General features: G+C 39.0%; 1 protein-coding gene across 2 annotated transcripts in view; it reads right to left on the bottom strand.

Moving 5' to 3' along the window:
- The window catches only part of DENND5B (DENN domain containing 5B), a 209,215-nt gene that overhangs the window by 27,401 nt on the left and 167,912 nt on the right, over window positions 1-13,902 (bottom strand). For both annotated transcript variants that reach the window (XM_065886567.1, XM_065886568.1), the window contains 3 exons: window positions 12,613-12,765; window positions 11,663-11,741; window positions 4,337-4,418 (listed from right to left, as the gene is read on the bottom strand). In XM_065886567.1, coding sequence (XP_065742639.1) covers window positions 4,337-4,418; window positions 11,663-11,741; window positions 12,613-12,765 — 314 coding nt within the window. The remainder of the gene's footprint in view (window positions 1-4,336; window positions 4,419-11,662; window positions 11,742-12,612; window positions 12,766-13,902) is intronic.

The following is a 13,902-nucleotide window of genomic DNA, read 5'->3' as shown; positions in this document are numbered from 1 at the left end:
ACCACCAGAAAATAGTATTAAAAAAAAATAAGCTATCTACTCCATAGCTATAATAATAACAGCCCTTAGACATTTACTTTGTACCAGGCCTGGTTTAAAAAAGAAAATACGCGGGCTTCCCTGGTGGCGCAGTGGTTGAGAATCTGCCTGCCAATGCAGGGAACACGGGTTCGAGTCCTGGTTTGGGAAGATCCCACATGCCGCGATGCAACTAGGCCCGTGAGCCACAACTACTGAGCCTGCGCGTCTGGAGCCTGTGCTCTGCAACAAGAGAGGCCGCGACAGTAAGAGCCCATGCACCGTGATGAAGAGTGGCCCCTGCTCGCTGCAACTAGTGAAAGCCCTCGCACAGAAACGAAGACCCAACACACCCAAAAGTAAATAAATAAATTTACTAACAAACAAACCAAAGAAAACGCAAACACACATACATTTTTTGGAAATAATTTGATTTACAAAAATGTTCTATAAGTAGTACACCGTATGCTAACACATATATATGGAATCTAAGAAAAAAAAACAAAAGGTCATAAAGAACCTAGGGGTAAGACAGGAATAAAGACACAGACCTACTGAGAGAACGGACTTGAGGATATGGGGAGGGGGAAGGGTAAGCTGTGACAAAGTGAGAGAGTGGCATGGACACATATACACTACCAAATGTAAAACAGATAGCTAGTGGGAAGCAGCTGCATAGCACAGGGAGATCAGCTCGGTGCTTTGTGACCACCTAGAGGGGTGGGATAGGGAGGGTGGGAGGGAGGGAGACGCAAGAGGGAAGCGATATGGGAACATATGTATATGTGTAACTGATTCACTTTGTTATAAAGCAGAAACTAACACACCACTGTAAAGCAATTATACTCCAATAAAGATGTTAAAAATAATAATAAAAAAAATTAAAATAAAAGTAGCACAGAGTTCCTGTATACACAGCTTCCCTTAATGTTAACATCTTACATAACCAAACTAAGACATTCACATTGGTACAACACTATTAATTGAACTACAGACTGATTTCACCAGTTTTTCCACTTATGTTCTTTTTCTGTTCTAGGATCTAATCCAGCAACCCTATTGCACTTGGTTGTCACCTCCTTAGTCTCCTCCAATCCATGATATTTCCTCAGCCTTTTCATGTCTTTATGACTTTGATACTTTTGAAAAGTACTAGTCAACTATTTGTAGAATGACCCCCAATTTGGATTTTTCTCATGTTTTCTCATAGTTATATTGAGTTTATGCATTTATGGTAGGAACACTGCAGAAGTGATGTTCTCTTCTTGGTATATCATATCGGGGGTACATTACTAGTTTTGTCTTATTACTAGTGATGTTAACCTTGATCACTTGCTTAAAGAGATGTCTGCTGGGTTTCTCCACTGTGAACTTACTATTTTTTCCTCTGCAATTAATAAATTCCTGGGGGAGGATACTTTGAGACTATGCAGATATTCTGGTTTCACCTTAGACCCTTCAACCAGTAATTTTTCTACTTCATTCTTCTACGTTTATTAATTGGAATGCTTCTGTAAAAAAGAGCTGTCCCATTGCTTTCATCTATTTATTCAATTAGAATAGGCTCTTGGATATTTATTTTATGGGTTATGCTCTATTACTACTGTTATCGATTTTGTTGCTCAAATTGTTTCAGCTTTGGCCATTTGGAGCTCTTTCAGCCTGGCTCCTATGTCTTTTTTTTTTTTTTTTTTTTTCTATTTTTTGGCCATGCCATGTGGCATGCAGGATCTTAGTTTCCAGACCAGGCATCGAACCCACTCCCCCTGCAATGGAAGCTCAGTGTCTTAACCACTAGACCGCCAGGGATGTCTCTCCTATGTCTTTATTACCTGATCCTATACTTTCTGAGCACTTCCTTACTTTCTGGCCTTACCAAAGATGCACTAAGTTCATCCTATATTTTCCCTTCTTTAGTCCTGGAATCAACCACTTCTCTAGAAAGCCATGGTTCCTTTCATTGGCGAATGGTATTTGGAAACCAATATGTGGGCACTAGTTGTGCTCATTGTTACTAGGGTATTACTACTTTGAGGCCCTCTCAGTGGAAAGAGCTTGGAATTATACCAGTTGATTGCCGACGGTAGGAAACTGGGAGAGATGTTGATGTGAAAGGAGTGATGGAACTGTTCTGTATCATGATTGTGTGTTTATGAAAACATATAGAACTACACACCAAAAGAGGATGAATTTTACCGTATATAAATTTAACCAAAACCCAAAACAAAAACCACTAGGATGTGGAGGGAACCTCAAACGGAATACAAGCTAACAACCCTAACACCATTACAAATAAATAATACAACCACACTGAAGGGACTGGAGAAAAAGAGAACTAAACTAAGTTTTGGAAAACAGTATTTTGACTGGATACTGAAAGGCTAATGACAAAGAAAACTGGAGCTGTGCACAGCACTGAGCTTAGCTAGTAATCTTGCTCCTTACAGGGGCTGGGGTAGCAATTCCGAAAATACAGGTTGCACAAATAAGTGAATATGTTGCAGATAACGAGAGCCAGGTGTCTCATAGTTGGAGAAAAAAATTACAAATAAGGGAGAAGGCTAGAATGGTCCTGTGGTACTGAACTGGAATCAGAGATATCATTATGAATTTATGGTCTTAAAAAAATTAACTGTGTAAAAAAAAAAAAAAAAAAAATTAACTGTGTATATGTGTGTGTAAAAATACATATACAAACTTATAAATAAATATAGAAACAGAAATAAATATAGATGTATGTGTATGCGTGAGTTCATAAACATAGATTTATTTCCAGGCCTATTTTGAGTGCTTTACACTTATTAACTCACTGAATATTTACACCAAAATTTTAAGAGAAACACTATTATTTTACAGGTGAGATAACTGGGAATATAAGGAACTACCCTTGGCTACGGAGCCTAGTGAGTGGCAGAGCTAAAATAGCAACCTTTATAGGCTGGTTCCATAGCCTGAGGTCTTAACCAGCACGCTAGACTGCCTCTTATAAAGTGAAGGGAGTTTACTGAAGCCGGACATCCCTCCCCACAAAAAACCAACAACATGAAGCAGATAAAAGTAAATAAGCAGGAAACTGGAAGGAGCGGGGCAGCCTTATGTGACGTCACCATCTCCTAATTAGGTTTCAGAAGTTTGGCCCTGAGGTCACCACTGCAAAACTTTTGACAATCATCCCCTTAAAGTGATGGCTACTGTGAAATCACTGCAGAACAGATGTGGTTTTATGCTTCCATTAAGAGAGCTGGAGTGCATTTCCCCCTCAAAGTTACAACTATTCATCTCATGCTGACCATCAAAAGGAATCATAACCTACACGAGGACAACTACATTTCATCTATCAAGGAATAAGGGCATTTAAGACACAAACATAGGAATTGATTCAGATAACAAAATCCAACATTTACTGAACTCTCAGGATGACCCGAGTACTTCTTGAAACTTTTTAGTGTAATGGACTAACCAGTTTAATTCTTATGAGCTAGATAACTGTTCTTATCTCTATTTGAGAGAAGGAAAAACTGAGGCAAAGAGAAGTTACAAAAAGTGCCTAGGATCACACAGCTAGTGTGAAGCCAGGATGTGTCACCACTGTACTATGATGCCACTCATAAAAGTTATGCTTTTCACTTGTAAGCCTCTGACAAATCAAATAAACATCAATAGTTAATGTTAAAGCACACCACAAAAGAAAAATTTCAAGCGTTATAAATGTTATAACATTCACTTTAGACCCACATATTTTAAAAGCTGACTAAAATGTACCCAAAATGTTTAAAAGAAAAAAGCCTCTGCCTTCCTCATTCAATAAATCTATTTTAGGTATGTTGATGCCTTCTAATGATTTCTAAAGCCAGTAACTGCACGTGATAATTCTCAGATTTGCATTTGCTTCAAAGAAAATCTACCTGTCAGCGATTTTTCTGCTAAGTAACCTGTCATTATTTGCAGATTTTTTGGTTTATATTTGGGGGCAGAAGGAATTCAAGGAGATTAAAAAAAAAAAAGAACCAGAGAAATTATAAAATAATTTACAATTTAAAATAGGGCGATTTAAAAATTTTTAATTTAAATTTACAATTTAAATTTACAATTTAAAATAGGGCTATTTAAAAACTCTTCTCAGTTGCATTTTGCCTTTGGATTTAATGTCAGGAAAACACATAATAGTATAAAAGTAAATATAAAGTAAGATTATAAAAAAGGTTTTCTTCAGAATACATAAGCAAAAAATACCATAGCCACAGTTATTTGAGCAATTTAAATGAAAGCCATAAATATTTCAAAGTTATCACCATATGCTAGCACATATATCAAATACCTCATGTCTTGGATAAGAGAGACCCTGAGTGTTGGCAACATAACTCCTGAGTCAGATTTTCTTCTTTCTGGTCCAAGGGCAACTATGTAGAAAAATATCAGCAAAGTATTAGAAAAATAACAGTAAAGACTTAAAAAAACTACATGGTTCACATTCCATAAATAAATACTTTGAAATTATTTTGATGTGAACAAATTTTAAAGACAACAGAAAAGCTCAAATTTGTTTACCTGAATGTTCCTACTTTATTAATACAGTAAACTAGTTATTTTCTTTCTAGTTAATATGGGGCTGTATTTGAAAATTTTAAATGAATCATAAAAGCCCACTTAGCAAATAAGACAATGTGTGCACATTTTGGCCAGAAGGGCCAGTCACTTTCTAAAGTTATCATTCTAATAGGTCCAAATAATTACAGGAAAGTAATGTCTGTAAATTAACCTACTAAGTACGTGAACTATCTCTGGGCTTGTGAACTACAATCATACAAGTCCCCTTTTGAAAGAGGGTTTAAAAAGAAAAACCTAAGAGTTTGGATTCTTTAGTCTGATATAAGTTTCTACTTCAAAGTTCAGAATCCAAACTACAGTATGTTTATCATGCAAAGTGAGTAATCTTAATGGACAGTTAGAAGTATAATGTCTATGAGCCATTCTCCTATGAAGTCTGAAGGGCTAACATTTATAAAAGGAAAGATTATTCTCTTATATAGCAATGGCTAAACAATCAATTATTGGTTAATATGTTGTAGTTGGAGTGCTCAATCTCACTTTAAATGAGATGCTGTGGAGTTTTGTCCCCTTTCTTTATTTCCATTTTCCCACCTGTAAATGAAAAGTAAATTGCAACATCACACTTGGCAAATGCATTGATAAAATCAGAATTTAGAATGTGGGTTTTCGTCGTATATTAAACTTGCATTTTCTCTGTTTTTAGATCCATTCTACTTCGGGGGGCTAGAATACAATATCAGAACACATAAATATACATGAAGCTGGCACTGAAGGAAGATAGGGAACATTTTGGTGGATTAGGATCTGCAAGTTTTTGGCACTTGGTGAAAGAAGCTGGGCTGATACTTGGCAGGTATAAATGAGCACTGATGGGGTTGCCAAGACAAAGAGAATGCGGCCAGACCAGCCCAAAGGCAGTCCTTTTGAGGGCCTTCCCTACCAAGCAGGTAACAAATAGGGCATTTCTCTTGGCAGTTTGGGGAGGGAGTTTTCAATGGGTCACTGAAAACATTGGTTCATCTTGATACCCAAGAGGTAACAGACACCGAAGACACTGTTCCAGAGACTTGCAGGGAATGTGCTGGTTGTCTTCCTGTCTGAGACTATCATCACTTAAGTGTGCTAATTAATGAAAGCACATCCCTCTTTTGGGGGAGAAAGTGAAATACCTCAGAGAATGCCTCTACACTCCAGATGATTAGACAGCATGAAAGATGGCCACACACGTAATAAGAAATGGGTTGAGGGACTTTCCTGGTGGGGCAGTGGTTAAGAATCCGCCTGCCAATGCAGGGGACACGGGTATGATCCCTGGTCCGGAAAGATCTCACATGCTGCAGAGCAATTAAGCCTGTGCTCCACAACTAGTGAGCTTGCGCTCTAGGGCCCGTGAGCCACAATTGCTGAGCCCATGTGCCCACAACAACTGAAGCCCGCACACCTAGAGCCTGTGCTCCACAACAAGAGAAGCCACAGCAATGAGAAGCACACACACAGCAATGAAGAGTAGAGAAAGCCCCACACATAGCAACGATGACCCAACAGACCAAAAACAGATAAATAAATGAATTAATTTTAAAAAAATGAAATGGGTTGAGAAGAGAAAAAGAAAAGATCATGAGGCAGGAGAAAGGAGCTGAGACCATAATCTGACAACTTGGCCAGAAGAAGACATGACAATACAAGGAATCATGTCTCAGGGAGCAGAGAACAGGTGAGAGACTTAATAAAAGAGGAGTCTGACATTTAAAGAAGCAGTAGCAACCACAATGAGAGCATTCACAGGCCTAACCATGTTCTGGGAATCCTGTTTTGGAATCCTGTATTCTAGCCACCCTTCACTGATCAATATTCCTTAAACATGTGATATACTTTTTCATGTCTCCATGCAATTCGTTAAAGTCTCTGGTTCATCCTTTAGTGATTCTGTATCTTTCTCCTTGTTTATAGCCTATGTGTCACTTCAGATTGAGAGCAGTATAGCTTAATGGTTAAGAACATGGCTTTCTCAAGCCCTACAGAGAACTTAATAGCTCGCTGACCTTGGGTTGGTCGTTTAACCCCTCAATGGTCTGTTTCTTCATCTGCAAATTGGGGACAGTCACAATACCTACCATATTCAAATAGATGTAAAGCACTTATAATAGTGCCTGGCATAAAGTTCTCAAAAAAAAAAAAAGGAAAGAAATTTAGCTTTAATTTTGCCTCTGTGTGAAATCTTTCCTGAATATTCTCTTTCCCCTAGGAACACTGTTGGGTAAGTCATTCCCTCTCTCTCATGGGACTTGTAAAACTGAACCTCTATCACAAACTTACCACAATTTAACACTTCTGTTACTCCTATTAAATTATACGCCTCTTGAGGCTTGGTCATATCCTATTCTGAGAATATCCAGAGGGCCCCTCAAAATGCACAGCAAATACTCACTGAGGAAGATGAGATTATTTAGGGCCAGATGGCAGAACCTTAAATGACAAGTTAGAAATTTACAGAAATCCTAGGGAGGGGAAAGAAATTTTGAAAAGAAATGATATGCTTCTCAGTGCTTTTTAGTTAGTTAACTAGAGTGATAGTGTGATGGTATAAGGGCTATAAGGAAGATGAGCTAGAAGTTGTTCCAAAGGCCAGCCTGTGGATGAACTAAGACAGTGTCAGCCAATGAGAACGAAGAGGAGAAATATGCAGTGGACTTAAATGACTGGATTAAGGGTAAGCAGGACTCAAGAGTCACAAACAATATTAAGTATGAATATAAACTGTATTAATATATACTATCCCATAGTTAAAACTTTCCTTAAAATTTTTTAACCTTAATTTTGCAAATGAAGAAACTGAGGCTCAAAGAGGTTAAGAAACCTGCCCAATCATATCCATTAATTAAAAGGGGCAGAGTGTTCTGATGTCATGTCCAGTGGGCTGCTACATTAAGGATAACTTTCTGGCTTATAGTTTTACTGATAAGAGGGTGCTGATGTCATTAAGTGAAATGGATAGAAGAAGGGAGAAAGCCTGACTGGGACAGGAGGTAGAGGTGCTAAGATAATGAGTTTGTTTCAGGATGTGTTGAGTTTGAGGTCCCAGTGGGCTATGGACGTCTAGGAACTAGGGATGGAGATAGAGATTTATGAAAAATCTGCTAATGGGATAGTTGGATGATAACATCGGATTAACTGTCAACAAAAAAATGCTGAAGTCCTAATGCCCAGTACCTCTACCATAAATGCCTGTTGTTTAAGCCACCCAGTTTATGGTCCTGTATAATGGTAGCCCCAGGAAATTAATACAGTATTTTATTAGTAACTTTGGAGGAAAGTTTAGAAGCCTGTGAACAAAAATGCAGATTAGGAATAAAGGAGTAAGGCCATACTTTTTATCTAGAGATCTAAAATCTAAGAAGTTTCCAAGAAGTCTACCCTAGCCAGAAGAGAAATTTATGAACTATTTAAAAATGTGGGGCTTTCCTGGTGGCGCAGTGGTTGAGAGTACGCCTGTCGATGCAGGGGACACGGGTTTGTGCCCCGATCCGGGAAGATCCCACATGCCGCGGAGCGGCTGGGCCCGTGAGCCATGGCCGTTGAGCCTGCGCATCTGGAGCCTGTGCTCCGCAGCGGGAGAGGCCACAACACAACAGTGAGAGGCCCATGTACCGCAAAAAAAAAAAAAAAATGTATACTTCTATTAGTGTGTGTGTGTGTATATATATATATATATTTTTTTTTTTTTTTTTTTTTGCCACACTGCATGACTTGCAGGATCTCACTTCTCCAACCAGGGATTGAACCTGGGCCACAGCAGGGAAGGCCCTGAATCCTAACCATTAGGCCACCAGGGAACTCTCTCTATTAGTATTTCTTTTTTTTTTTTTTTTTTGGTACGCGGGCCTCTCACTGTTGTGGGCCTCTTCCGCCGCAGAGGACAGGCTCTGGACGCGCAGGCTCAGTGGCCATGGCTCACGGGCCCAGCCGCTCAGCGGCATGTGGGATCCTCCCGGACCGCGGCACGAGCCCGCGTCCCCTGCATCGGCAGGCGGACTCCCAACCACCGCGCCACCAGGGAAGCCCCTATTAGTATTTCTTAATTCACTATACTCAAATGCAATAGGCTACTTTCTCCTTCAATATAAACACTCACGGATTTAATACTTAGCCATAGGAATTCCTTTGTATTCTGCCTGAATCAATGTTACTGCATAGACAGCAAGTTTGTAGAGCGCAGATTGCATATATTATTTTTATAGAGCCATTTATAGTCTACAGGCAGGTAAGTAAATAAAGAAAACTTTGATGAAGATAAAGACGTTTAAAGAGTGACTCCAAATTCTTGGCTAGATCCAGAATAACTGTTTAAAATGGTATTTCCACTCCCTTCTGCACCCTACCCCACCCCCTATGTCTAAGCTGGTCAACATTCTTAAGGGCAGGAACTTTGGGGTGATATGTCAACAACAGTCCTCTTTCTAGAATCAATTGCATTCTGAGATCTTTTCTCTAAAATAGGACTTTTAACTACTAGGTACAGTGACTTGGTCAAAATTTGACTAGGTCAAAATTAAGACAGTTTTAAAAGACATGGAGGAAACTTAAATGTATATTACTAAGTGAAAGAAGCCAATCTGAAAAGGCCTCATACTATATGACTTCAACTATATGACATTCTGGATAAGGCAAGACTATGGAGACAGTTAAAAAGATCAGTGGTTGACAGGGGTTAGAGGAGAGGGAGGGATAATTAGGAGGAACACACCATTATTAGGACAGTGAAGGTACTCTATATGATACCACAATGGTAGGTCCATGTCATTAACATGTATTTGTCTAAACCCACAGTCTGCACAACACACCAAGAGTGAATCCTAATGTAAATAAACTATGGGCTTAGGGTTACTATATGTCAATGTATGTTCATCAACTGTAAGCAACGTACTACTCTGGTGGAGGATGATGATAATGAGGGAGGCTATGTATGTGTAGGGGCAGAGGCTACAGGGGAAATCTCTGAACCATCTCTTGAATATTGCCATGAATCTAAAACTGCTATAAAAATCAAATCTCTTAAAAAAATTTCAAGACAGTCTACCCTGCTATGGTCCTCTTACTAAGACAGATCTTTTCCATTCTTCTGCAACCCTTAAAATGTCTGATTCCTGTTTACTGCTGCTTCTGAAAGAATAGTAATGATCTATCACCTAATCTCATCCTGGCTCGATGCTAATAAGAGCTGTCTTCAAACCCACTGTGAATCTCTAAGGACTTGGAGGATCTTTCCTTAATATGAAGATGCAGACTGTTTACTGCCATTAATTAGGAAGCTAAGTAGTTGGCAAACAAAAAGTATGTTTTGGGGAAAAAAACAAATACCCAGATTTAAAATCATTAAAGTCAGTAACTGCTAATTTCTAAATAATTAGAACACACTGTTTCTCAACAATGAATGATTTTTCTTTTAAACTGATTTTTTCAAATACATTTCACACTGTCATCTTTTTAAGTCCTAACTTTGTGGGCTGAATTATCAGAAGTGTTAGAGCAATATTTATCAAACCCACCCCTTCAAACAGACAATAAATTTGATTTCAAAAGCTACACAGCTTACATTAATCCTACATAGGATCAGTACAATATTTAGCTTATGTTCGTTCTTAGATCTCCAGCCCTTCACTGACACCTGGCAGTGCAGCACAGGGACTGCATGAGGCTTTGACACATTCCATATTTCTGAGCCTTGACTTCAGAGTTTTACTGGTGTCATTACTGACTGACTGAAAGGCCCTGCAAACAGCTGAGTCTCTGGTCTCTAGCTCAACCACCCACAATTTGACCATTCAAAGCCATGAACTTGCTGGTGTTGCCTGGTAGCTGCTCACTTTAACAGCTGGACATTCTCACATGCCTGTTCAGCACAAGAGTCAAATGCTTCCACCTCCCTGCTTAACTGAGCTTGGCTTTGCAACATTACATCCTACAAATGGTTATTTCTTCCTAGGAATTTATTTATTCTAATTAGGTTAAACTACCTTGGTTATGGCCTTACATCTGAACAGCTAAATCTTCTATGAACGTGGGTAAACATTAGAGATCGTTTCAGGGAATATGCCAATGCACTTTTACTTTGTCAATAGAAAAATGGACAACGGAGATAGATGGACACTAGAGAATGCTTTTAAACTCGATCTAAATCTTTATAAATACAGTTATATCCCGGGACATCAGAACCTTGACATTCTGTTTAGAGGGACTCCAGGGCAATGTAGTATCAAATTCATATTCCTAGCTGTTTTATTGGATACATTGAAAAACTAGGTTTCCAACAATAAACACCACATTTAGGGTAGTATTGCCCTCTAGGGGCAGTGAGGGGAATGGAAATAGGGTGGTTCAATCATATTTGCAATGCTTTATTTCTTACGCTGGTGGTGGGCTTATGAGTTTTTAAAAAAATAAAACTTTTTTTTCCACATTTTTCTATGTCTAAAGTAATCAATAATTTTAGAAAATGTTCCCAAATAGCTGACTCAGTATAAAACATTTTACTTCTACTGGCTTTCCACTGTTACTTCTACTTTTTGTGAAATAGATGGTTATGTTACCATTATTAGCTAATGACTCATGATACTGTAACATGAGATGTCTTGTTATAAACTGAAGAAGAAATCTGATTTCTGACTACTTTTGAAACATATATACATGTTTTCTCCTCTGAAAGATGATTAACGATGTGAATAAACTTTTATTTAAGGAAAAAACCAGTATACACCGCACCCTAATACTGCTGAGAGTAAGGTATACTACTTGTATGATCTATGATTACAACTCATTAGACGTATTCAAATGTTTTCTGATTGGATCAACACTACAGCCTTGGCATGGCTAATATCATTTTCCCTATCTTGTGGATGAGGAAGCTGAAGATCAGAAAGGTCAAGGGACTCTTCCCAGGTCTCATAGCTAGCACGTGATATTGCTCCTTCTACTTTACCCCAAGATGGGATGAGCGTCAGCTTGAGAGAGGTGGAGACAAAGCCATAGGTGCTGATTTTTCACATGGTTCACTGCTGCCAGTGCTGTAGAAACAATCAAGCCAATGAATTCTCACCTGGTGATTCTGCAAGGTGCTCTTGTTTCTCTTCTCTGTCCTGAAACTGAATTAAATGTGACCACAAAGCTGACTTCCCCTGAAAGTACAAGGCATATAAAGTTTTTCATTTTATAAGAAATGAGTCATCGAAAAATAACTTATCAAAACTATTCACACTGAAATGCCTATTTTTTGAAGCTGGGAGACCCAAGCTCATCCATTCCTAGCTGTGTGAAATTCTGAGCACCCCACTCCATGTGTAGTGAGGGTCGTCCTTTGCCTCACTGACAAGACTGGCAACAGCCTGGGGAAGGGCAGCTAAGCAAAGGGCAGAAGTGCAGGCAAGGAAATTCCCGATTTCAGCTCAGTTGTTGCTTAGTTGTATGTAACTAGGGCTGTCTACACTGGCCACACAAGCAAGCACAGAATTAAAGGCTCCAGCAGCACAGAATGTACTTCTGTATGCAAAATATGTTTGGATGTATGCAGTAGCAATGAGGGAAGAAAACTGGGGCAAGAGGAGAAAGAGAAGAGGGGACAGAGAGGAAGATGAACAGAAAAAAAAAAAACAGAAAGGGAAATGAGGGACAAAAGCAAAGAAATCATCTATGTTTCTGCCTTGAATAACCAGATAACTTAAAATGGCAAAGAACTGTTAATTCTGGTGAATAGATTTTTTTCTTGGACAGCGATGAAAGCAGATACTTAATGGAATCTACAGGGGATACAGCCTCCACAGTGAATGTGTTGTTTTATCTTTTCCTGTTTACCAGAAAAGAGCCCCAAACTGCCTGCTAATCATGGGTTATATTTTCTTTTTCTGGAATTAAAATGCCTGTGGCGTATTTCTAGTCATCCTGTGACAAAGGGACATAACCTTGAATTTTTATAGTATCTTTTTCTTTTTGTTACTTTTCTTAACAGAGCTCCTAACTCGCCCTGTCACCAGGGCCTCCTGAGACTGTTACCTGCTTGACCTGCAAGCCATGGCTCCATATCCTTTCCAGCAGGTCACAGAGGCTGGCGATCAGGGTGTTCTCCTCCAAGCCGGTTATGTTTGCTTCCCCATGGCCCAGTTCCACTGCTTCGTGTCCCATCTTTTCCACCAACATGCGTTTCGTCTGAAAACATCACATGTGGTCGCAAGTGTTAACCCCAGCAGTGAGCCCAAAAGCCATCAAGTCAATTCCTGGATCAGGAGCTCTGGGTTCCCCTTCATTATACTTCTAACTGCAGATTTTGAATCACCTTGGGAAAAGTGTCTTAATCTCTGTGGTCAACTAACAAGTAATATTATGTATACTTTTACTATTTTGTCAGAGAAATAGTCACTAAAGAGAGACTCTGATGCTATTTTAAAGTATCCTCATGTAAATGTTTATGTACAACAATTTTCAGATTACTTACTTGAATAACATTGGGGGATTACACCAGGCCTAGAAAATATACTATAGAATCTGAAACCCCAACCTGCCACAACTCACACTTCATCTTAGCATACTAAAGATATTCACACTTAGTTCTGATTGCATTTAGGCAAAAACCACAATACAAACAGGCAGCTCTAAATTTTTTCAGAGCTGTCTAATTTGTGAGTGAAGCAGACCTCTTTTTTTCCTTCCTCTTTTTCTCTTTCATCTCTTCTCTGCTATGAGTATGTACCAGAAAATGGAAAGGAAATGGAAGTCAGTTTCAACTAAGTTAAGTTACAGCAGACTTAGCTGCCCTCATAAAATGTAAAGTGAGAGAGAATCTAGTTCCTCTAGGCAAGGACCTTGTCTGTGTGATTCAGCATTGTAAGCTGATGCTAAAATACTGCATTTACTGAATACAGAGAAGGTACTCAAGAAATGACTGTCAAATAAATGAATGAAGTTATTGGCTAAAATGATGTTCTGAGTTTTGTCAATTTGTATTGCTACCTCTGATAAACACAGATGTCTGAGAGGAGGCTCATGTGTAATATACACAAACCTACAACACAGCTAAGGTCTTCTTCTTTATGGATATACGCACACACATATGAGCACAGATAAGGTTCTACACAGGTGCACACAGAGACACGTATAAACACATACAAAAAAATGTGTTGCCTTTCACATAAGATGACGACATCCCTGACACAACTTCTAACTGGCTTAATATCTGTCATGTTGGAGAGGAAGACAGCAATGGCTGAAAGGTGAGAAAAACCATGCAGGGCTCCCATGTCACTGATTCTGTGGGTAACAGAACCCGTGGAGGTTCATGCCCTCAGT

The sequence above is a fragment of the Phocoena phocoena genome, chromosome 11, assembly GCF_963924675.1.
Source record: "Phocoena phocoena chromosome 11, mPhoPho1.1, whole genome shotgun sequence".
Lineage (NCBI taxonomy): Eukaryota > Metazoa > Chordata > Mammalia > Artiodactyla > Phocoenidae > Phocoena > Phocoena phocoena.
Note: the sequence above shows the minus strand (reverse complement) of the source record. Positions and strands in the feature narration are given on the sequence as shown.